This window comes from Asterias amurensis, chromosome 3 (genome assembly GCF_032118995.1).
Source record: "Asterias amurensis chromosome 3, ASM3211899v1".
Classification (NCBI taxonomy): Eukaryota; Metazoa; Echinodermata; class Asteroidea; order Forcipulatida; family Asteriidae; genus Asterias; species Asterias amurensis.
The window spans coordinates 25,578,805-25,602,609 of NC_092650.1; the positions used below are offsets into that span (position 1 = coordinate 25,578,805).

Genomic DNA, 23,805 nt, shown 5'->3' on the forward strand with positions numbered 1-23,805 from the left:
AAGATTCAGATAAAATTTAAAACTTCTTATCCCAAACCCGAAAACATAAATTGCCAATAAGATGTACAATTTCAACTTTCAAATTAATTTAGCACCAACAATATTTAAAGTCGATTTTAAAGGGGAAAGTAGAAGAAAAAACTCCACTTGGCAAACTTCATAGTTTACGAATTTACACAAAATGTAAATTGAAATGAATGATACATGTAGTACTTTTTTTACAAACAATTTAAATCCAAAAATAAATTTTCTAATTTCTGTGCCAAGTAAACACTATGAGAGGAATGGGAAACGTGTTATTGCATATTAAATCTCGTACGAGACTAGAAGTTGGTTAGCAGAATTATCTGCTTACTTACAGGAACACGTTGCCTTGGATCGGTCGAGTTGGTCTTTGAAAAGCGTTTGTAACCGTTTGTTTTAAAATGCATATGAGTAGAAAGATGTTGTAAACGTAGAATACAATGATCCACACAAACATGCCTCAAAATTGCACGGTTTCCTTTACCTCGTCGACTAACACAGTTGGCCATTTATGGGAGTCAAGTTTTTGACTCCCATAAATGGCCGACCATGTTAGTTCGCACAGTAAAAGGAAAACCACGCAATTTCGAGGCAAACTTGTGTGGATCATTGTATTCTACTTTTAAATTATCTTTCTAACCATATGCATTTCATAACAAACGGTTACAAATGCTTTTTTATAGACCAACTCGTCCGATCCAAGGCAACGTGTTCCTTTAATAGACTACATATCAGGCATGGTTAATCGAGGTCCATGGAAAACCGTGAGTCACTTGTTATTTTTAGCGCAAAACAAACAACCTACGTGTTTACCTACACGTAGTGAAGCTTCAGGGGACTTTTATTCCGGCAATTCTATCACAATTTTTCTGTTTTTTTTTCCAACAACAAAACAAAAAATCAGAAATTAGTCAAAAGTAGGAAGAATATCATGCCTGACATAAAGTGTTTTGAAAGTTTGTTTGAAATATCGAGAGAACTCGGAAAACTCCCACAAAGAGATATAAACCCCAAGACGGCAACATCCAATCTCTCTCATACAAACTTTGGTTTAACGTCTATGATTACACAAATCAAGAAATAGACCGATCCATTAAGCCCCGCCCCATTACGTATTGACCGATAACAACCCATATCGCCGACATGCATGCTCGTTTGCTTGGCGCGCTTGGCAGAGTTGTGCAGAATGGCATTGGAGAGGCGCACGTGGTCTTTCTGTGCCGTGGGCAAAGCCTAATGGATCGCTCTATTGTGACTCAGTAACCAGACGACAAAATAAGTAATCCATGACAGGTTTTTAAAGAGGCTGTGTTGTCATGATCCGAAACTTGCGTTAGTGGAAAAAATGGCCACTTCCGAATCGGCGGCTAGAGCTAGGGCTACAGTTAGATTTTCGCGATATCGTGCATTGAAGCATAGGACGTCCCGAGCCACACCCAATAGCAGCAGCCGTAGCCGTAGCCGTAGACGTCAATTCGGATTGGCCCTAAGTCTGCGCTGAACCATCTCTTATCTCGGCCAGAACCAACAGCGACAGATCATTCAGTTCTGTCATGTCCCTAAAACCTGTCAGAACTTTTAAAACTTCTGCCTCGTTATCCGGAAATACAGGTTGCAGCGTCTTAAAAAATGGCGAGAGTTTTGGGTCGAATGGTGCGTCATTGTCGACTGTCGGCTCGAGTAACTTTTTAGGTGTACTTTTTTGAGGTTTTTGAGGCGATACTTTGACGGGGTGCACCACGGCAGGACCTTGTGGTAATAAGTTGCCTGCTGCTGCTGTTGATCTGGCCCTCCAATGAGGGGCAGCACGTGGAACAAGCTGTTTGTTGTTGTGACTCGATGCAGTGGCTGGTGCAACGGCACGTGTAGCAGGTCTGAGTTGCTGCATAGCAGGTGCTACCTGGGTGACTCGCTGGGTCCTTGAAGTTGTCGCTTTTGACTTGGGGGTCTTCCTCAGGAGTTCACGTATATGCGGACCATTTCGACCGAGAGGGTCATCAGGAATCATGAAACGATCGCCAGCAAAAGTAAACATGACCAACCTGTGAAATGACAAAGGGATTGTCAACGAGGAAAGTAATCAGACTGGAAACCATGTTTTGCTTCGTAATGAAACACACTTTTGTAGTTGGATGCTAGTAATACAAATAGATGAATAAATACAAATAAATGAAGAAATACATCTCAATCCTCTGTTCAAATCAGAGCAAATACCAGATTAATTGGGATTGCATTGTATCTGCGTGACATGCGCGTGTACATACTCAAGCATGGCGAGTGATAAAAATAGCGACTTCCTCGGAGAAGAGTTTATAAGAAATAATAAGTAAACTTTGTTTGTTAAACACCAAAACTAATTAAAACTTCAAGTTTCCCTTGTTGTCTATAACTTGATATTAAATTCAAAAGTTGCAACCCCTTGAAGGCAGTGGACACTATTTGTAATTACTCAAAATAATTATTGGCATAAAACCTTACTTGGTAACGAGTAATGGGGAGAGGTTGATAGTATAAAACATTGTGAGAAACGGCTCCCTCTGAAGTGACGTAGTTTTGGAGAAAGAAGTAATTTTCCACGAATTTGATATCGAGACCTCAAGTTTAGAACTTGAGGTCTCGAAATCAAGCATCTGAAAGCACATAACTTCGTGTGACAAGGGTGTTTTTTTCTTTCATAGTTATGTTGCAACTCCGACGACCGATGGCGCTCAAATTTTCACAGGTTTGTCAACTTATTTTGCGCATATGTTGAGATACACCAAGTGAGAAGACTGGTTTTTGACAATTACCAATAGTGTCCACTGGCTTTAAGGTGATCCCCATGCTGCTGCTTCCCAAGTTGTATTGTAAACTTTGTTGTGAGCCATGGCCACATGGCATCTTATGATTTTTTGGCTCCTGACTGGCACCCCCAAACAAAGATATCGACTACCAGGGAGAACACCAACATAGGGCTGGATAGCTCAGTTACTAGTGCGCTGGTACATTAATCCGGAAGTTATTGGTCCAAGTCCCGCTCCAGTCATCTTTTCTTTCTTCAAAACCAAAACTACAAATTTGTAGTAGCTACCTATTTTCGATGACAGACTTCCATCGTGATGACTCCCTCATCAGGTCCCTGTAGTTGTCGTTTGAGACAATCACGCCGCCATTTTCAACTGCAAGCTCAACGATAAATCTGAAAATTAGCGAAGAGAAGCAAAAAAATTAATAAAATAAAAGATAAGTTCCAATGTGCATTGACTGTAATAAATGTCCACGCATTAAATTATTTAAACGAAGCGCTTGTTTTCTTGGGTGGCAGCCCTTAAAGGCACTGGACACTATTGGTAATACTCAAAATAATTGTTAGCATTAAAACTTTCTTGGTAACAAGCAATGGAGGGCTGTTGATAGTGTACCAACGTTGCGATAAATGGCTCCCTCTGAAGTTATGAAGTTTTCGAGAAAGAAGTAAGTTTCCACTAAAATATTTGAAATTGATTTCGAGACCTCAGAATTAATTTTTGAGGTCCCAAAATCAAGCATCTAAAAGCACTATTCCTGATTTGAGCAGCGGCAAATTGTGCCATATTACCTTGTAATCCATAACAAGGTGCTGTATAGAGAGTTAATGTAAGTCTTATAATTCAAACGTAGTCCCTAATACCTTGCAGGAAATATTGTACGCTTAAAAGCACCTCAAGCATCACTATGAGCAGATACGAAAGATATGCGCGCTATAAATAGTATATACAATGTGACCTCTGACATCACTCGAAAACCAAAACACAATTCGCGCGCATACCTCCGGGCAAAACCTTTGTGTTTTGGCAGCCAGCTAGAAAGTGTATTCAATCTTACCAATTGACTTAGCGTCTTTTTGCCCGGCGAAACATGACGTAACCAGTGTTTTTTCATCAGAGGGCGGTTTGAATGTAAACATAGGTTTAAATGATTTGAGGGTTGACTAGTCGATATTATCTCCCGAGGTATTGTATTTTGTTTGTCAACTTCCAATACCGAGGGGAGCTCATATCAGCTAGTCACTCGACATAAACCATTTTATATTCGTTTTACCATACATAATCGTTGTGTGGAGCAAGGGGAAAATGACGACCGTAAATTAAAATGCACCATGATAATGAAGAGACACGGGAAGGAGATCCGGTCCTCTAATGAATAAAGGACGAGCATTCGCCAAAATACAGTCAATGATAAATAAATGCCAGTCAATGACAGCTAAATTATATCAAAATAAACTTCTCATGTATAGGTTGAATGGTAACCCAAAGTAAGCAACACAAAAAGTTACAACACTACAGTATATACAATGTCATTACACAGTACACAGTAAAAGTTCACAAAAAGGTCAAACATGTGGCTTCCATGATACATACACGGGGACGGACGCACTACACACGATCTATAAATAATGCGATCCAAACATGACCCTAAAAATCACAGTAACTCAGGTATACAAAGAGGATTAAAACGTAAAACAATACTCACAGATACCCCTATAAACTTGTCTCTCCAAGATAAATGGGTTTTTGGAGCATGGCCAGAGCCATGCTCCCTATACAAATAGAGAGAAATTCAGACCAAATAAAATGTGCTCTTCCAAGAACGAAGCTATTGAAAAAGAGAGAGATTGTCACGTGACAATCCTAAAAGTAAATTTTTTAAAAGTTCAACAATGAAGGCGCACTTGGCGGATCATTACAATAAGTTTGTCCAGTGTTGGACGTTCGTGCGTGTGTCCAAAACAGTACCACGATCGTTAAGCGCCCGGGCTGTAGAATAGCGCCCGCGCGAACCGGTGGCACAATGGTTATTGCGCATGACAAGTAGAATAGCTCATGCATAGTCTTCGTCATGCGCATTAACCATGTGATAACACCTGGCACGTGATGATGAATGGACCAGTCAGAACTCGATTCACGGTCATGATTATGTATTTTTTTTTTTTTTTTTCTTTTTTAAATCTTCAAACATATTTCTTTATTGGCAGGGGTCGTCCAGGGTAAGGCAAAAGTTTTAATAACCGTCATCAAAGCGATGTGCCCTCCCAGACCCCTCCAACAAAAAAACATACATGTATGAGGTATAGTTAAGTATAAATCATTGATATATTTACTTGTCATCATAACAATTGACGTAAGAGTGTCCAATCCTCCGTGACGGCGTATACGAAAGCAGCCCTTGCTTCTTCAGCTGATCCAGAATAGGTTGATCCCGTATCGGTCTGTCTCGGCTATCTGGGTGTTGAGTCCGTCGTCCTAAAGGCACAAAGACCATGATGTCTTGATGACCGAGTTGCTGGAAGTAATGGACGCAGATTGCGATTCCTCGACATGAGAAGATTCTATCCCTCCCATGACTGTAGGTAAAAAAAAAAATTGATATAAAAAATAATAATAATAACAATAATAATAATAATAGACCGTTTTTATATAGCGCTTTTCACGCCAGAGGGGTGTCTCAAAGCGCTTCCGACATTATTACCCCTGGTCACTGGGCCTTAAATCATTCCTTAAACCATCTCAGCTACCCGGGGAGTCAGCCTGTGCGCATATATGCGCTACTGCCCTCACAGGTACCCATTTACGCCTGGGTGGAGAGAAGCACTTACTTGGTAGCATGCAATTGGGAGTTGTTGATGGTATAAACCATTGTGAGAAATGGCTCACTCTAAAGTAACATAGTTTTCGACAAAGAAGTAAGTTTTCACTTAAATATTTTGGTTTGATTTCGAGACCTCAGAATTAGATTTAGAGGTCCCGAAATCAAGCATCTAAAAGCACACAACTTCGTGTGACAAGGGTGTTTTTCTTTCATTAATATCTTGGTCTTCAAAGACCAATTGAGTTCAAACTTTCACAGGTTTGTTATTTTGTGCATTAGATACACCAAGTGAGAAGACAGGCCTTTGACAGTTACCAAGGGCGAACAGTGTCCAGAGGCTTTAATAGACCGATCCATTAGGCTCCTCCCACGACGCACGTGTGAGCTAGAACACGTGAGCCTCTACAATGCCTTTCTGCACAATCTGCTGTGCGCGCCAAGCATACGCGCACGCATGTCGGACCTTATTTGTCGGACATTCGTTGCGTTGTGATTGGTCAATACGCAATGGGGCGGAGCTCAATGGATCGGTCTATTGGCCATGCTCTGCAAAGACCTGAAACCAAACATCTGAACCCTGTCGACAGTGTGGCAGCCTCCGCTGCACCTACATATCACAGGTTATAGACTACCTCAACGCCATTGGCCTATAACACAACCAAGGTGTTCCTGTTGCCCAGGATAAGCCTGGATGGCAAAAACGAGTTTCTAACATTAAAAAAACACATCTTAAGCAGAGTTCGGCCATAGTAGTGTCGTAGAAACCTAAATAGCTGACTTTAAAGACGGTGGACACTACTGGTAATTGTCAAAAACCAGTCTTCTCACTTGGTGTGTCTCAACATAAATGCATAAAGTAACAAACCTGTGAAAATTTGAGCTCAATTGGTCGTCGAACTTGCGAGATCATAATAAAAGAAAAAAAACATCCTTGTCACACGAAGTTGTGTGCTTTTAGATGGTTGATTTCGAGACCTCAAATTCTAAATCTGAGGTCTCTAAATCAAATTTGTGGAAAAATACTTCTTTCTCCAAAACCATGTCACTTCAGAGGGAGCCGTTTCTCACAATGTTTTATACTATCAACATCTCCCAATTACTCGTTACCAAGTAATGTTTTAAATGCTAATAAATATTTGAGTAATAACCAATAGTGTCCACTGGAGTCTACACAATGTAGGTCCTTTTTTAAACCTTGGCTTGAACTCCAGTTCAGGCTTGGGCTCCGCGCACTGCGTACACAGTGGAACCGTAGCTCGGTGTTCATCATGCATTTTGGAGTAGCATGTATTTTGCATGTGTTGCCTGGAGCCCGAGGTTTAAGAAAGGAACCCGATTCTTTCATCTGAGAATGTATACCTACCACATAGCTACATTGCTACCATCAATAACAACAGGTCTAAGTGGACTGTCTTTATTCCGCTTTGCCGGTGCGATCACAAGATCCTCAGTCAGACTCTGATTAAGAGGTGCCTTCGGAGTCGTTTCTTTCTTCTTGAGCTGTTGCTGTTCTTGAATCTGCTTCTGGATCTGAACACCCTGCTCTGCCTTTATTTTTATTTCCTGTTCCAGCAACTTCTCTTGAAACTGCTGTTGCTGCTCCTGCTTGTCCTTCTCCAGCTTATCCTGTAGCTCCTTAAGCTGTTGACGTAAACCCTCGACAACCCCATGCAGCTCTTTCTCGCCAGACGACGACTTGCGTCTTGAAGGAGGCGTTGGAACGTAGAATGTCTCCGGTGTATCAGATTCCTCGGAGGAGTTAACTACAATGTATTCAGGCTCACTGAGACTCAGGATGGTGATGGGGTCATCGCTCTCAACGACAGTGCCGTCGCTGTCACTGATTGTGATGAAGCTTTCACTGATATCAGAGCCACTGATATAGTCTTTGAGAGGTCCCGTAGTAAGAGGAGATGAGAATCTTTTGGGTAAGAACGCTGCCGTCTTGGAACACTGAGGAGAATGAGGTGGCGACTCGAGGCTCTGCATTAGAGATCCTTGTGTTTCTTTCAAATCGACTAGGCGATCCCCCGAGGGGTCATTCCTAGAGGAGGTCTGTGGCACCTTTCTCCTGTCTCTCTCAGCGCGAATGAGCTCCGGGAAGTCAGAGCACTTCCAGTCGTTTTGTTTCCGCTCCAACGTTCTTTCCACCTCTGCTTTTGTATATTCCCCCCTCTGCAGTATTCTCTGGACGACTTGTTTTTGTCGTGCGTTTAAATCGTAAAAGGTACACAAATTATCCAAGATCGAGTTTGGACTGAGGTCACCAAGTTGCGATGATTTTATCATCTTTCTATCTGGAGATATCGCGCTCGAGGAGAACACAAAATCTTGAGGAGCAAGCAACGTATTGTTTGTTTTTCCACAGCGTGGCCTTCTCTTCAACTGATGTTTTGAATCTATCAGTGTTGATCTATCAGCAGCAGAGGGCGCTTCCTCCGCTTCATCTGCTGTTGTTATAATGCTATCTGTCTCTAAATCTTCCACATATGGGAGCTGCTCTTTGATCTCTCGTCTTCTTGAAGCAGCCGAGGATGTTCTCGGCGACCTCCTTGGAGTCTCCATAAAGGATGTCCTCTCCAACTCTGATGCACAGCTTTCAATGTAAGACAGAACTAACATCATATTCATCTGGTCTTGGCTCTTGATTATCAGCTGGCCAGTCTTAGTGAATTGAATCACGACCGAGTACTTACCTTCAAGCTTAGCTTGTGAGGCTGAGAAGAAAGAAAAAAAGAAAAGGAAAAAGAGTAAAGACAAATGAAATAACCATGTTCATTGTTATTAAAGCCATTGGACCCTTTCTTTAAACAGTATTGTCCAAGGCCCACACTTCGTGTATCACAGCGTCTGTATAAAATAACAAACCTGTGAAAATTTAGGCTCAATCGGTCATCGGAGTCGGGAGAAAATAACGGGAAAACCCACCCTTGTATTCGCCGTGTCATGACATGTGTTTAAAATAAATCCGTAATTCTCGATATATCGAGAATTGATATTGTTTTACTGTTTTCTCACAAAGTAAAGCATTTCATGGAATAACATTTCAAGAGAAGTCTTTCACCAATACCTTCTGTAAACCCTGTAAGTTATTTGTAAATCTGTGAACTTTTATTTATTTTTCTGTACCGAAAGTGTATAATGGCCTTAAAACGTAAGCGGACAACAATAGTCAGTATTAAGTAGAATTGGAATGTTTGCATGTTGCGAGTCAGCAGTACAACTCATTTATAAGTTAAACTCTTGAAGAGTGGCAACCACCGGTTCTTCTCAATACTACCACTACTCCAAAGAGATTTACACATATTGCTACTGAAAAACCTCAATGAACAATGGTGTAAGTAAAATGATAACACTAAAATTGTTTTCTTTTATATTTATTATATTTGTTGGTTTATTTCATAAAAACATTAGAAAGAAATGAACAGTATAAGACAACTGATATAACAACTAAACGGACTTCATACCATCCAATATAAAGTACCCATGAAGAAGACATTTAGGACTATGAAAGTGAACCTGAATGCCTTATAAAAAATCAAAGAAATGAAAAACTTACATTTTAGGGTATCGTGAATGTCTTCTGGGTAAGTGACGTTAAGCTTATGCAGCGGATCACAGAGCGTGATGATGTAAGTCTGCAAGGTGAAAAAACAAAATCAAGCAATCAATAGATCAATCAATAAATCAATCAGTTAATCAATCAATCAATTAATCAATCGATCAACCAATCAGTCAATCAGTCATAATTAAAGGTCCTAAATCAATAGGTTTGCTGACAAGCGCTGGGCCCAACTGATAGCTCTGCTTGTTAAAGGCAGTGGACACTATTGGTAATTACTCAAGACAATTATTAGCACAAAACCTTTCTTGGTGAGAGTAATGGGGAGAGGTTGATGGTATAAAACATTGTGAGAATCGGCACCCTGTGAAGTGCCATAGTTTTAGAGAAAGAAGTAATTTTCCACGAATTTGAAAACGAATCAGATTTAGAACTTGAGGTCTCGAAATCAAGCATCTGAAAACACACAACTTCGTGTGACAAGGGTGTTTTTTCTTTCATAATTATCTCGCAACTTCGATTAACCGATTGAGCTCAAATTTTCACAGGTTTATTATTTGTGCATATGATGGAAGATACAGCAAGTGAGAAGACTGGTCTTTGACAAATACCAATAGTGTCCAGTGTCTTTAAGAAAAGAATCGTTGCTTGTGGAAGCTGGAAATTACGATTAGGCACAGGAAGTAACAGACAAGTTATTTATTGTAGGCCTCTTGACACAAGAGGGCATTCAGAAGTGTCTTACGTGCGGATAAATTATGCATTTGGAAGTTTATTCCAGAGTTTGGGTCCATGGACTGAGAGAAGGCGCTATTGGCTTAAACGATGTGGCTGGTTCTTGGCATAACGAAGTACGTATGGTGAACAGGAGCTGGTTGATAGAATTTCTGCTTAACCAGTATATAATGTATCAGGTCTAGAATGCATGTAAGTGGTGGGGGAGGGGGCAGCCATGCTAGAATGATGTCTTACAACCAATTCTTGAAGGGGCAAATCATTTTTCCTCAGGTACAGGGCACTTCTATGAGAAAAATTTCAATTGCATTTCACCTTTGCAAAGGGCACTGTTCCTGCCGAATTCCAGATTCACAACATTCATGTCGCCATTTTGAAAGGCGCCCTCTGTATTCGGTGCTGTATGGCGAGACGGTGATACGAGAAAAGAGTTCCCAACACTCAACAAATAAACACACTACAGTCTGGTGATTCAAGACCCTTATTATTTTCAGAAATTATGCCTTGCCTACTATATTCACCTTTTATAACTTTAAAACAATAAACTATGCTTTACCTTAGCGAAACTGAGAATAGAAGTGTCAATTGTTACGGAGAGAGGTTGAAAAACTGTATTTCACTATGGTCTCGACATCCTGGATACTGGCCTTGTCAAGAGGGGGCGCTATACACAAATAGGGGGTGATTTTGGCACTAACATTCCGGCCCCTTAATTGTACAAACTCCAGTGTAGGACAATTACCACTTAAACCAAAACCAAAACCTTAAACAATAAACAACTGTAAATTTAAACAACAACATGACTTAATGTCAACTAACTCCTTCTGATTAAACATGCTTATCCATACAACACTGTTCCCTTAAACCCTGTGCAAACCAACCTGTATCACTAACACCTGGTACTGTTGTGGTTAATAATTACCTTGTACACAACTGGGAAAAACCTTAATAAAGAACTCTGGGAAAAATAAAAAATGTTGACTATTGTGTGTTTCAACCTCAGCACTTACTCACAAACCAAAACAAAACCCTTTTGAGCTTTCCTGCATGTAAACCGACAATGTCTCAACAAAAACATTTGTTTACATCTGACAACTTCTTTTCCACCGGTACTAAACCAATGCATAGTTCGAGCACATCTTCAGTAAAATTTGACCTTCTGACTCATTCATGTAATCTTTGATACACACTTCCAAAGTTTACTCCCTTGGTCTCAATACAACTTGGTTAAACTTTATACAATGGAAAGTTACTGAAGGCTCACAAAATGACATAAATAAAATAAATATCCAACCAATGCAAATGTTCTACTTGCACCTGCAGACTTTGACAAATATGAATTTAGCCACTTTTTAACAAAACCTTTACTGTGCTTTGATCCTTTGTTCTGCATACACTGTCCTGTATTCCTGTCGAACTTACACTAGCACTTGAAATTTTATGATTTCTCTGCACCAGAAAAATAAATAAAATAAAACCTTTATCTATGCACTCTAAAAATACTCTTACATGAAAAACGAGGGAACTTTCCATCTCTGCTTTTTTCTTAAGACCAGCTTGTGTGAATAAACCACAAAATCTTAACTCCAAACTAGTGTTTCTAGGAAAGGCTGGAAATAGAAACCTCTGCAATCATACTCATTGTCCAATATGCTGTAAAATTTTAACCTTTGATCTCACAGGTAAAAACAAAACAGAAACAATTCACCCGAGCAAAATTAATATTGTCCTAATGCCTCAGATGATATCCCAAAGGTTGTCTGGTTAACTGAAACACATTCCACTAATGTTCAATATAACTAGGCACATGTGTCAATGCTCCTAATCAGACAATCATCCGCTGTGCATGTAATTACATGCAGGACTCCTAATAGTCAACATAAAACATAAAGCGTCACAACTTGTGACTACAAAAAGGGTTCGATCAGTCACTGAATCAGTTAATGTCTGTTCATTTGAAGATCCATCCAGTCAATGGTCTAGAGTCCATCCATCCTTGAGTAGCTTGACTTTCCTACGACATCTTGGATCCACAGACAACATTCCATTTGTACGGCAAACAAAAATGCACAGTGCTCTTATAATGCACGAATGCAGAGAGGCGGCGCTTGGCTCACACCCCATTATCAAATCGTAAATACTCAACAAGGGAAATTTTAAAACTACATGTAATTAGCCCGTATGCTGATCCTTGGCTGAACAATTGGAATTTTTCTGCTCCAAACAAAATTACACAGACCAAAACTTATAAACATTGATGAGGCGGCGCTTGGCTCACACCTCTATCAAAAATGCAAAATTTTCACAAACGAAGCAAAACTTTACACTTGGAATCCAGATATTGTACTCCTTGCATGGCTTGTCTGTTCGCTCAATTGTCAGCTTCCAATAACAAACACAACTTGGAAATCGGTCTGGTGTACACATTCACGCTGGTTCTCACCTCCACACGTCGCACAAATCCATCCTTATCCGGCATAGTACGCACGACTCTACCAAGTGGCCAGGAATTCCTTGAAGTAGATGTATCCACTACCAGCACCAAATCTCCAACCTTGATGTTCAACTTGAGGCGAATCCACTTCTGTCTCTCCTGAACCTGTGGTAAGAATTCTTTTACCCATCTCTGCCAAAACACATCCACGAGATACTGGACTTCGCCGAGCATAGATGTCCGTATCCCGGGTGACTATTGGGGGTAGCTGATTGGTTGACCTCAAAGTAAGCAAGTGGTTTGGGGTCAATGCTTCCAGGTCGTTCACATCATCTGAAACTTTTGTGATAGGTCTACTGTTGATTATACTCTCTACTTCACAGAGTAGCGTGTACAAACTCTCGTCAGACAATGTTTGCTGATTCATCAGGGAGAAGAGCACTTTTCTCCTGGTTCTTATCTGCCTTTCCCATATGCCGCCATGATGGGACCCCGCGGGTGGGTTGAAGGTCCACTTAATGCTCCTTTGCAGCAAGGCGTTGTTAAGTTGGATTTTATTCCAACCTTCTATTTCTTTTCTGAGTTCCTTTTCTGCGCCAACCAAATTGGTTCCATTGTCTGACCTCATCTCTTTCACATTTCCTCTGCGGGCAATGAACCTCCGTATGGCATCAATGCATGAATCGGTGTCCAAAGAATCTGCCTTTTCAATGTGTACTGCTCGTGAGGCTAGACAGGTAAACATGACGCCATACCGCTTCACTACACTTCTTCCTCTCTTTACGTCAAATGGGCCGAAATAGTCCATTCCTACTCTGGTGAAGGGGGGCTCGTCTGGTCTAAGCCTATCAGAGGGCAGATCAGCCATCTTTTGTTCCATTACTCTGGCTCTCTGCTTCCTGCATGTCACACATTTTCCAATTATCCGCCTAACTGACGAATTGGCACCTGGCATCCAGTATTTCTGCTGTAGACTGGAAAGTACATGGTTCCTTCCACTATGCCCACACATCTTGTGAACATGTCTCAAGACCAAGGTAGAAACATCACCAGCTTTGGGAAGGATAATGGGATGCTTTGCATTATCCGACAGCAATGCTCTGCTCAGTCTTCCTCCTACTCGTAACAGTCCGTCTTTCAGGATTGGATCCATTTTGTAGATGGGGCTTGTCTTTTTTACACCCTTTGAAAGTGTATTCCCATCTCCATCTTCATCATCCCTGCTCCTTAGCACTTTAATCTCATCTGCATATAATGTCGTACTTTGAACATATTGCAAAATTTTGTTCTCAGCCATTTGTAGCTCCTTCAAAGTGAGTGCACCCTTCATATCTTGTGAGGGTTGACCCGACTTGTGCTTTACTTTCATCCATCTTCCAAATCTTAGTATCCAGCAAACTGCTTTCTTCAATCTGAACCAGTCCGAGTAGTGCAGAATGATTTTTTCAGTACCACTTTTTTCTGTATTGCTTGGTACCAGATTAGTTGCGAGAACAACTCTTTTCACTTCAGGGTCTTGTGGTGCATCAAACTTATTGAGCTCTATTCTTGAGGGCCATTCATCTTCCTGCTGATGTAGAAACTTTGGGCCATATCTTTTCACTCTTCCATCTGGAGAAATTGCCAAACATTTTTTCCTCTAGAGCAAACATCAGCAGGGTTGAGTGCTGACTCAACATGGCGCCACTGAGTTGGGTTGGAACCATCAAGGATAACTGCTAATCTGTTAGCTACAAATGTCTTAAAGCGTGTTGTTCTGCTGTTGATATACCACAGCACTGATGTACTGTCGGTCCGAAAGTAGGTTTCATCCACTTCAATTGCAAGTTCCCTTTTGATCATGTGTTCAACTCGAACTGCTACTGTTGCAGCTGTCAGCTCCATTCTTGGGATTGTTACTTGCTTAAGTGGGGCGACTCTTGATTTACTCATTAAGAACGAGCACTTAACTTCTCCAACATCATTCTCCAATCTCAAGTACGAAACGGTGTCGTAGCCTGACTCACTAGCATCAGCAAAGTGATGAGCGGTGACTGACTTGAGTCGCTCATCCTCAAACCCTTCTGGTTTCATGCATCTGTCCATCTTGAATTCTGCTAGCTTTGGCATTTCTGTCTCTTCATTTCATTTCATTTCATTTCATTTTATTTGCCAGCAAACATGAAAAAACACAAACATGAATTAAAAAAATTGCACATCAAAGATTTACAAGAAAAAGCAATATTACAATGGTTATAAAAAGAGAACAGCAAAAAATATGCAAAAACACAAGCAAATTACTGAGAAACCTGGCCTGGCCGCGGGCAGATATAAGGATTGTGTAGGAAACACCTCCAGTGGGGGTGCAACACAAAACACTACAGACGAAACAAAAGACAAGAACCCTGGCAGGGAAAGCCAATAGCGACAAAAAGTAACTTTCAAAGTGGCTGACCTTTTGGTTCGAGACAAAACGAGAATTAACAAGACACACCCCCCACAGGAGGAATACGTATTACCCACCAGCCAAGCCAGGCAACTCAGATATAAAAGACAAGCAAGAAAAAACAATAATGCATTAAAAAAAAAAAATAAATAAATGTGGACCTGCCAGCTGCTTTTTGATTCCTCTAACAAAACCAGGAAGGCTAGTTAAAAGCTGGTCCCTAACATGGGAGGGTAAACTGTCAAAGTAGACAGGAAATCTGTTAAAAACAGTAAATTTAAAAGCATCAGTTCTAGCATAAGTATGATGAAATTTAAGAGTGTCAGAATGGCGAGCATTAACCGTAATAAAATTGAAAGGATCAACATCATACACCCTATATAGACACTTGGCAACATCGGCAATGGCAAAGTAATTATATCTATTCTCCAAAGAGGTAAGCCCAAGCCTTTGAAGGCGTTCATTGTAAGGCAACTCGCCTCTAGGTGCAGGCAGACAAGTACGCGCTAAGCGCTTTTGAATCTTTTCAAGATCTTTCAGATGACCAGACTGGTGTGGAATCCAAGCTGGAGCCCCGTACTCCAGAATGGGGCGACACAATGAATTATATAGCTTAACCAAAATGTCAGCATCGTTACAGCGGACAAGACGTCTAATAAAACCAAGAAGCCTTGAGGTTCTAGAAGTGATATGCTTAACATGGTCCCCCCATTTAAGATTGGAGGAAATGACTACACCTAAATACTTAATGACTTTGCACTACACCAAGAGAATAATTATGAATTTGGTAGGATGGGTGACGATGCACAGCACCAACCCTTCTACTCAGACGCATGGCCTTGCATTTATCAGGATTCAATGACATTTTGTTGACTTGGCACCAGTAAGTAATATTATCAAGATCCTCCTGCATGATGTGCATGTCAGAATCTGAGTGGATAGCCCTATACAGAAGGGTGTCATCAGCATATTGCGGTAAAGAGGATTGAACATAATTAGGTAAATCCAAAACAAATTGAATAAGAGAGGCCCCAAGACAGAACCTTGGGGGACCCCAGATTGAACAGGGACCCATCCGGCGGAGGCCCCCCTGAATTGGACGCGCTGAAAACGATTCAAAAGAAATGATGAAATCCATTGCCTCAAGGGGCCACAGATGCCATAAAGATGGAGTTTTTTCAAAAGGATTTGATGACTTACTTTATCAAAAGCCTTGCTCCAATCAAGGAAAACAACATCAACATCTGGTGGTGATCTAGCATCAAGAATCTGCGTCCAGTGGTGGCAAACTGAAGTGAGAAGGGTGGTACATGAATGCCCATTGACAAAGCCATGTTGCTGATGAGATATCAGACCAACCGTACGCATGTACTGGGTTATACGGCCAGTAACCACCCTTTCCAGCAGCTTCCCAACCACAGAGCACAGTGAAATGGGTCTATAGTTTTTAATCAATGATAAGTCACCTGCTTTATGGATTGGCACAACATTTGCTCGCTTCCAGTCATCAGGTATTCTTCCTTCGCTAAGAGATAAATTGAAAAGCAAGGTAAGAGGCATGGCAACCTGACCGGCGGTAATCTTTAACATTGTAGATGTTATACCGTCGGGCCCGGGGGCTTTACCTGACTTAAGATAATTAATGAGCTCAAATATCTCGTTAGCGTTGGTACCAATCGACTCTAGAGGGGAGCCAACGTGTACATCACAGATGGTAAAAGAAGTGTCATCACAGTCTTTATCTGTAAAATTAGATGCAAAGAACTTGTTAAAAGAAGTAGAAATAGTGGGCGGGTCAGTAACAACAGTATCCCCTTCTTTAAAAGAGATGGAACACTGTTTAGCCTTAGATGCACGAACAAATGACCAGAATTTAGCACCAAAGTTAGCATTATCATTGAAAATATCTTTAAGGTACTCATAGTAATCCTTCCGAACCTGAGTCTTGAGTTTATTTCTGAGTTGTTTGTATTTGGTCCATTTAGAGGGATTGTCAGGATCCTTACGACTAGCCCTATACAGGCGACGCTTCCTCTTGGCAAGATTTATAGTTTCCACGGTAATCCAAGGCTTTTGGGGTTTCTTTTTAGCTTTCCGTGAAGGCACATACTTGTGAATACAAGATAAAAATGTATCATGGAAAGCACACCAGGCATCATCTATTGATTTGCCACCAATGACTTTGTGCCAATCAATATTACCCAGATTATTTCTAAGCCCATTAGCATCAGCCTTTGAGTACTGAAGAAACATCCCATGAGGAAGGGTCGGCCTAGGAGGAGCAACATTAAGTGAAAAATGAATGCCTGCATGGTCACTTCCAGTGATACCATTATGAGGCACTACCTTACCAATAATATTAGGATTATTACAATAAAGGTGATCAATAAGAGTGACATCAAAGTCATTATCTGAGTATCTTCTAGTTACAAAGTCAACAAATTGGTTCATATTGAGGGTGTCCAGTGTCTGACCAAGTAAACCATATAGCCTTGTGTCACCTTCAGAGATGTTACGAGATGGTTGAGTGTGCGGGGCGTCGATGTTGAAATCTCCAACTAGTACAACAGCTAAGTATAAATTGGCATGCTGAAGAATTCTCTCGAGGCATTCACCCAAGTCGGTGAAAAACGCTAAATTGGGTTTCTTAGGACAGTATAAGGAACCATATAATAAGGAACCTTTATGGGTTGTGACCTTGATCCACACAAGCTCCAAGTTGTCGTGCTCATATTGTAAAACCCTAACTTCTAGATTTGCTGGGATTTTTTCGTCCCATCCTAACTTTAATCGGCACATGGCTTGCAGAAGTTGTTTAGCTGGGACCACAGCTGGAGAGACGCATCCTATGGGATCATAGACGGAGCTCACTATGGATAAAATTCCTCTTCTTGTTGGGGGTTTGTCCTTCATTTGAATTCTGAATCCAAACTCATCGTCTTCTATGGACCACATCATGCCGAGTGCTCTCTCTGTGGGTAACTTCTCAATATCGATGTTCAAATCTTTGACACCCTTAGCACGCTTATCTTCTGGGATGTTCTCCAAAACTTTCCTTTCATTGCTCACCCACTTTGTTAGATGCCTCCTCTTCTACAACTTTCCGTTAAATCTTCCACCATCTTCACTGCCTCTGGCACTGTGGGTGTTGAACACAAGCAATCATCGACGTAGAAGTTGCGGTGAATTACTTGGGCTACTTCTTTGCCAAAGTTTTTTGCTTGGTCATCTGCCGTTCTCTTCAAGGCGTAGTTTGCACATGAAGGAGAAGAAACTGCTCCAAAGACATGTACTTTCATGCGGTAATCTGTCAGTGGTTTAGTCACATCACCATCTTGCCACCACAAGAGCCTCAGCAGGTCTCTGTCTTCTCTTGGCACAAGGACTTGAGAAAACATGCCCTCAATATCAGCCATGATCGCAACCTTGTCCTGTCGAAATCTTGTCAGCACACCAACCAAGCTATTTGTTAAATCCGGCCCCTGTAACAACTGTTTATTGAGGGAGACACCTTTGTAGCTGGCTGTACAATCATACACCACCCTTGGCTTGTTTTTTTGTGGATGTACGACACCATGGTGAGGAAGATACCACAATCTCCCATCATCCCTTTTTGTTTCCTCTTCTGGGACCTTTTCCATGTGGCCCTTGGTTAACATTGACTTCATGTAGCTGGTGTATTCACTCTGGAGTTGTGGTTGTCTCAGGAATTTTCTTTGCAAATGGGCTGCTCTTTGCTTTGCCTGCAGTCTGTTATTTGGCATTTCCACTTCTTCATTTTTCAGTGGAAGAGCAATCTCATAATGCCCATCAACGACTCTGATAGAATTTTCCACCTTCTTGGTGAAAAGCAAATCTTCCTTTGATTTCTCTGGCTGATCATCAATGAGCCTTTCATTGAAGTCATAGTTGAACAGCTTCTCCAACTTTTCTTCAACATCATCTCTGACTTTAACTTTTACTCTATGGGAGATAACTCTGTTATGTTCTTGATTTTTTGTTGACCCATAAACCTGCCAACCAAGGACTGATCGACAAGTGAAAGGGCCACCGTTCTCACTGTTGATAACTTCGAGTGGTTCTACCGCTTTCGGGACATTGTTTCCAATTAACAGTCCCACTTCTGCATCTATGGATGGCAATTCAACATGATGTAGATATGGCCATTTCTTCAAGTCATCGTTGGTCATGATGTCTTTCGCAGCAACTGGTATGTGCGCCTGGGTATAAACGTCTGGTAGTCTGATGACTGTATGAGTATGCAGGTCCATAATCTCCAAATCTTTCACAACACGACCTGTCGCAACTTTCTCATCAGTCAAAGTCTACTTGGATATTGATGGCTTTTCCTTTTTCTTTTAGCCTATCCATCACTGCATCAGCACAAAATACTGCATTACTTCCAGAGTCCAAAAAGGCGTATGTCTTTGTCTGTTTGCCTGTCCTCCGTGACCTCAAGATTACTGGTACCACTTCTGGGAGGGACTCTGCTGACATATTGTGGTTGTCCGAGTTTGTCAATCCACATTTGACGTTGTCTGTTACTTCATGTTTTTCCTCGTGGGATTTTGCACAACCAGTATTTTCTGTGCTCTTTTTTGGGTCCATTTGTTGTTGGGCAGACTTGTCTTCCCACTCTCTGTGTAACACAGTCGGATGCCATCTGTTGCATGTGTTACATTTCTGCCTCTTTCTGCAATTCTTTGCAAAGTGTGTTGATCCTCTTAAGCAGCCAAAACACAAGCCTTTGGAGCGACAGAACTCAAATCTTTCTTCACATGGCTTGCTTGCGAGTGACTGGCATTCACTCAAGTAATGGCTGGCATCACTGCAGAACATGCATGCATCTTTGGCTTGATCAGCAGCATCACCACTTGTGGCTGTGTAGAGACTGGTACTTGATGGTGTCTTGGTAGGTCTCGAATTGGGCTTGACATTACTTCCTGTGTCACTAACTCTACCACCGCCTATGTCTCCATACACAGGGTTGCACACGATGCGTGCTTGCTTATTGACGAAGACGACAACGTCATAAAAAATGACACTTCTATTTTGTTCTTCTTGAATGTCGTCGGCTTTGTTCCTCCATCTATCTCTTAGCTTGTATGGCAATCTTGATGTAATCATCCGAATATTCTGCGAATGATTAATTTCTTGCTCCATTTCAAGATCCTTTGCCAGATTATGCAGCTCAGTGATAAATACTGCATAGCGGTGAAGCTTGTCTTTGTCTTCCGGTTTGATGTCCGGCCAGTTAACAGCTTTCGAAACCATGCTGTCCATGATGCGATGTTTATCACCAAACTTCTTTTGCAGCAGATATTTTGCCTTAGAGAGTGCTTGTGCAGAATCATCACCATACATACAACTCTTCACAATGGCATTCGCTTCCCCTATGGTATACTGCTCTAAATAATACAGTTTGTCCTTGTCATTGTTGGTCTTTGACTCAATGGTATGCTCAAATGCCCGTACAAAAGCATGCCAATCTAGCGGGTTGCCACTGAAAGGTTGTATTTGTCTTTGTGGGAGAGATGACCTCATGTGACATTCAACTAGCAATTTCATGAGCTGATTTTGTTGTGTCATTGACTCCCCTTGTTGTTGAAGAAAAGATGAAAGGAGTTTTCCTTCTTCACTTACATGTACGTGATCTGCAGCAGCAGCAGCTGCTTCTCCTACTGGACTTGCACCAGGTTGTGATAGCCATGGATCCTGATCTTCCATTTTACCCATTTTACTTAACTCTGATGAAACTCAATCTCTTAATGAATAGTTTTTCAACTAATGTTCCTGCCGAATTCCAGATTCACAACATTCATGTCGCCATTTTGAAAGGCGCCCTCTGTATTCGGTGTTTTATGGCGAGACGGTGATACGAGAAAAGAGTTCCCAACACTCAACAAATAAACACACTACAGTCAGTTTTTACTTTCTGGTGATTCAAGACCCTTATTATTTTCAGAAATTATGCCTTGCCTACTATATTCACCTTTTATAACTTTAAAACAATAAACTATGCTTTACCTTAGCGAAACTGAGAATAGAAGTGTCAATTGTTACGGAGAGAGGTTGAAAAACTGTATTTCACTACGGTCTCGACATCCTGGATACTGTCCTTGTCAAGAGGGGGCGCTATACACAAATAGGGGGTGATTTTGGCACTAACAGGCACTGCAGCAAAGAGGACAGGGTGCCATGGGGTATTTTTTAGGCCTGAAATGTACATGTAAGGCAAACCTTGCACCATTCGCTTCGCTGCAAGATTAAAGCCCAGTCCATACTTCTTGCGAATACGAATGCGATACCAATTTGACGTCAACAATTTGCAATGAATAAATCACGACAGTTGACTTGTTCTCAACTCCTGCGAAAACAGCCCTTATTTGATGCCAAAATTTGAACCGGGCTTTCCGTCCTCATGGTGCTATTTAAAGGAACACGTTGCCTTGCATCGGACGAGTTGGTCTATTAAAAGCGTTTGAAACCGTTTGTTATAAAATGCATATGGTTAGAAAGATGTTTTAAAAGTAGAATATAATGATCCGAACAAGTACGGTTGCACGGTTTTCCTTTTACGTCGCGAACTACCACGGTCGTCCATTTATGGGAGTCAAAATTTTGACTCCCATAAATGGCCGACCGTGTTAGTCGATAAGGGTAAAAAGAAAACCACACAATTTCGAGGCACATTATTTTGTGTAGATCATTGTATTCTACTTTTACAATATCTTTCTAACCATATACATTTTACAACAAACGGTTACAGAACGCTTTTCAAAGACCAACTCGACCGATCCAAGGCAACGTGTTCCTTTAAAAGGAGTACATGTAGGTCTCATAAATCAAGCGTAGTCTCACATACCTTGCAGGCTGCATTTTAAAGCGCTTCGAGTGTCACTGCATGACGGATATGCGCGCTCATAAAGCCCTTTTGACATGGCAAAAATATAGCCAGGGACCCTTGCTAGATTGCTCTCGTGTGACAGGGGCTTAAAAAGCAACCATTATCATAATTTACCTTTGCTGCATGACTGTCCTCCAAGTTATTGCTGTAAAGGTAGACCCATCGCACTTGAGGGGCATCTTGCTGGAAGGTCCCCTCTAACTCCCACTGAATATCGATCTTAACCTTGAATCGTTCTTGAAGACGATCTGTCCACTCAAGGAGGCTCGGCAACGAGGCTCGGGAGATGGTGAACTGGTCGGACGCAGCGAGGCTAGACTGCTTAGACGACATTGTTGGTGATCACTATTATGAGAATAAAAGCAAATTTGTTATTTAATACATGGAAATAATAATATTATGCATCAGGGATAAAGAATATGAACTTAGTTGATACCTGTTATTTTTGTCCACAGTGTATTTTATTGCACCAAATGTTTTACTTTGTCTGTAATTCAGTTTCACAATGCCAAATGGGGAAAACCCAAGCAATCAGGTGTGATAGTCATACATGTAGCTACGTGTACCCGTCGTAGCATTGGTCACATTTCTTTCCTTTTCATCATTTTACAAAAACAAATTTAAGTACGGGCAAAAAGATCAAACAAGATCATGTTATATGAGCAACAGCAGTACAAAAAAAGATTTCCAAATAGGTGAATGCAATGCATGATTGATGGCTCGAAAAGGTTTTTATTCAGCATTTAATTAAAGAGGAATAGGCTACAAAACCCTTCTGGCCCTAGTTGCGATAACGTAACCCTCCTGCCGACGGCCTCCTGCCTATTCTGGCCCAGGATCGTCACAGAGATTAAGGGTTAAGATTATTGGCCAGAAGTTTTTAACCCTTCACCCCTTCCCCGTCAAAGGTCACTCACAGACCTGAGGTAGTCTTGTCCTGTCTTTGTGTACAACAAAACAAAAGCCTTGTTGAATAGGCGCCTGGCGCGTAGACCCTCATTGCATCACATTAATCTATGAATGTCACCGCGATTCAGAACCGTAATGGGTTGGGTAGCCAGACGGGGGCATTTGCTCCCGCGGTGTATGTCGTCATGTAAGTAAGTAGAACGTGCGCACGCATGGCCTATTCTCTGTGTAGGTTCAACAGCTCCCCTCTCTTGATATTTTGCTATTCGTGATAAACCTTGCAATTTTTACATGTATGATCTGTATTGCACTGCAAATATTCATCGTGTTTGACCTTTCTCCACCCAGCATTTTCAATCAATCAATTATTGTCTAGTTATATTAAAACTAACTTACCTTGAATTGATGATACACATCAAAAAACAAAAAGCAAGTTCAACTCAATGTGTCAATCCTACCTCCACGCATTAGCATAGTAATTTTTAACACTACTTAAAACACTTTTGGATTTTTCTACCAAGTTGTTGGCACATAAGTTAGTCATAACTTTAACAAAAACCAGACCCTCCCACTGTGGGAGACTGTGCTATGCCATAGACGTTCCAACTTCCTTATCCTAGGTAACGCTCCAGAGAACAAAGTCTACAGGGCAAACACTCATTCAAATCAAACTGATTGTTATGAAAATCAGAGAGGCGACAGGGCAGGTACCACTACAATTAATAAGCCTTTGTCGTTAGTATTGCAAAATTGTTTCGTAATTTTTCCCCCCACTTACTCAATGAAAAATGCAAGGGGAAGTCCCGACCTCTATGATGATTCAATGGAACAAAGTTCAGTTGAATGTGTGTGCTGTAGACACGATGTTGTTTTCGTTCAAATGCACTTTGAGTGGGGCGCCCTCTCTTGACTATGCGGAAGTCTCGCGTCGTTTTACTCGCCGCCACTTACTTGACGTCACTGATGAGTAGGCTTATTCCTAGAAACAGGACACGCCCGGGCGGGAAATAGCCTACAATGTGTCGTACTGACGTCATCATGAAACAACAAAAGCACAAGGAAATGAGCAGATCATTGTCATTATTTTTATATCATTTTCTTAAATTAATTTAGCGAACCATAAGCGAGTATGTATTAGATGAGAGAGAGAGAGAGAGAGAGAGAGAGAGAGAGAGAGAGAGAGAGAGAGAGAGAGAGAGAGA

The 23,805-nt window shown here is 41.2% G+C and overlaps 1 protein-coding gene across 2 annotated transcripts; it reads right to left on the reverse strand.

The window, feature by feature from the left end:
* Positions 1-675: 675 nt before the first annotated feature.
* Positions 676-23,469, reverse strand: LOC139935460 (uncharacterized). Of its 2 annotated transcripts, none has more exons than XM_071930089.1 (7): positions 23,382-23,469; positions 21,809-22,039; positions 9,191-9,269; positions 6,995-8,348; positions 5,144-5,386; positions 3,095-3,202; positions 676-2,066 (listed from the first exon to the last, which is right to left on the reverse strand). In XM_071930089.1, the coding sequence occupies exons 2-7, from the start codon at positions 22,025-22,027 to the stop codon at positions 1,511-1,513; spliced, it is 2,559 nt and encodes an 852-aa protein (XP_071786190.1). In that variant the 5' UTR covers positions 22,028-22,039; positions 23,382-23,469; the 3' UTR covers positions 676-1,510. The 2 variants fall into 2 exon arrangements, with proteins under 2 accessions (XP_071786190.1, XP_071786191.1); XM_071930090.1 differs by lacking the exon at positions 23,382-23,469 and adding an exon at positions 23,000-23,316.
* Between the last annotated feature and the right edge of the window lie 336 nt (positions 23,470-23,805).

Coding starts and splice junctions, on each gene's coding strand:
- LOC139935460 (XM_071930089.1), bottom strand. CDS start 22,027: ATGTCGTCTAAGCAGTCTAGCCTCGCTGCGTCCGACCAGTTCACCATC. Junction 3,203..5,143: donor GTCAATTGTTATGATGACAA/GTAAATATATCA, acceptor GCTAATTTTCAG/ATTTATCGTTGAGCTTGCAG. Junction 2,067..3,094: donor AAGTCTGTCATCGAAAATAG/GTAGCTACTACA, acceptor GTCATTTCACAG/GTTGGTCATGTTTACTTTTG.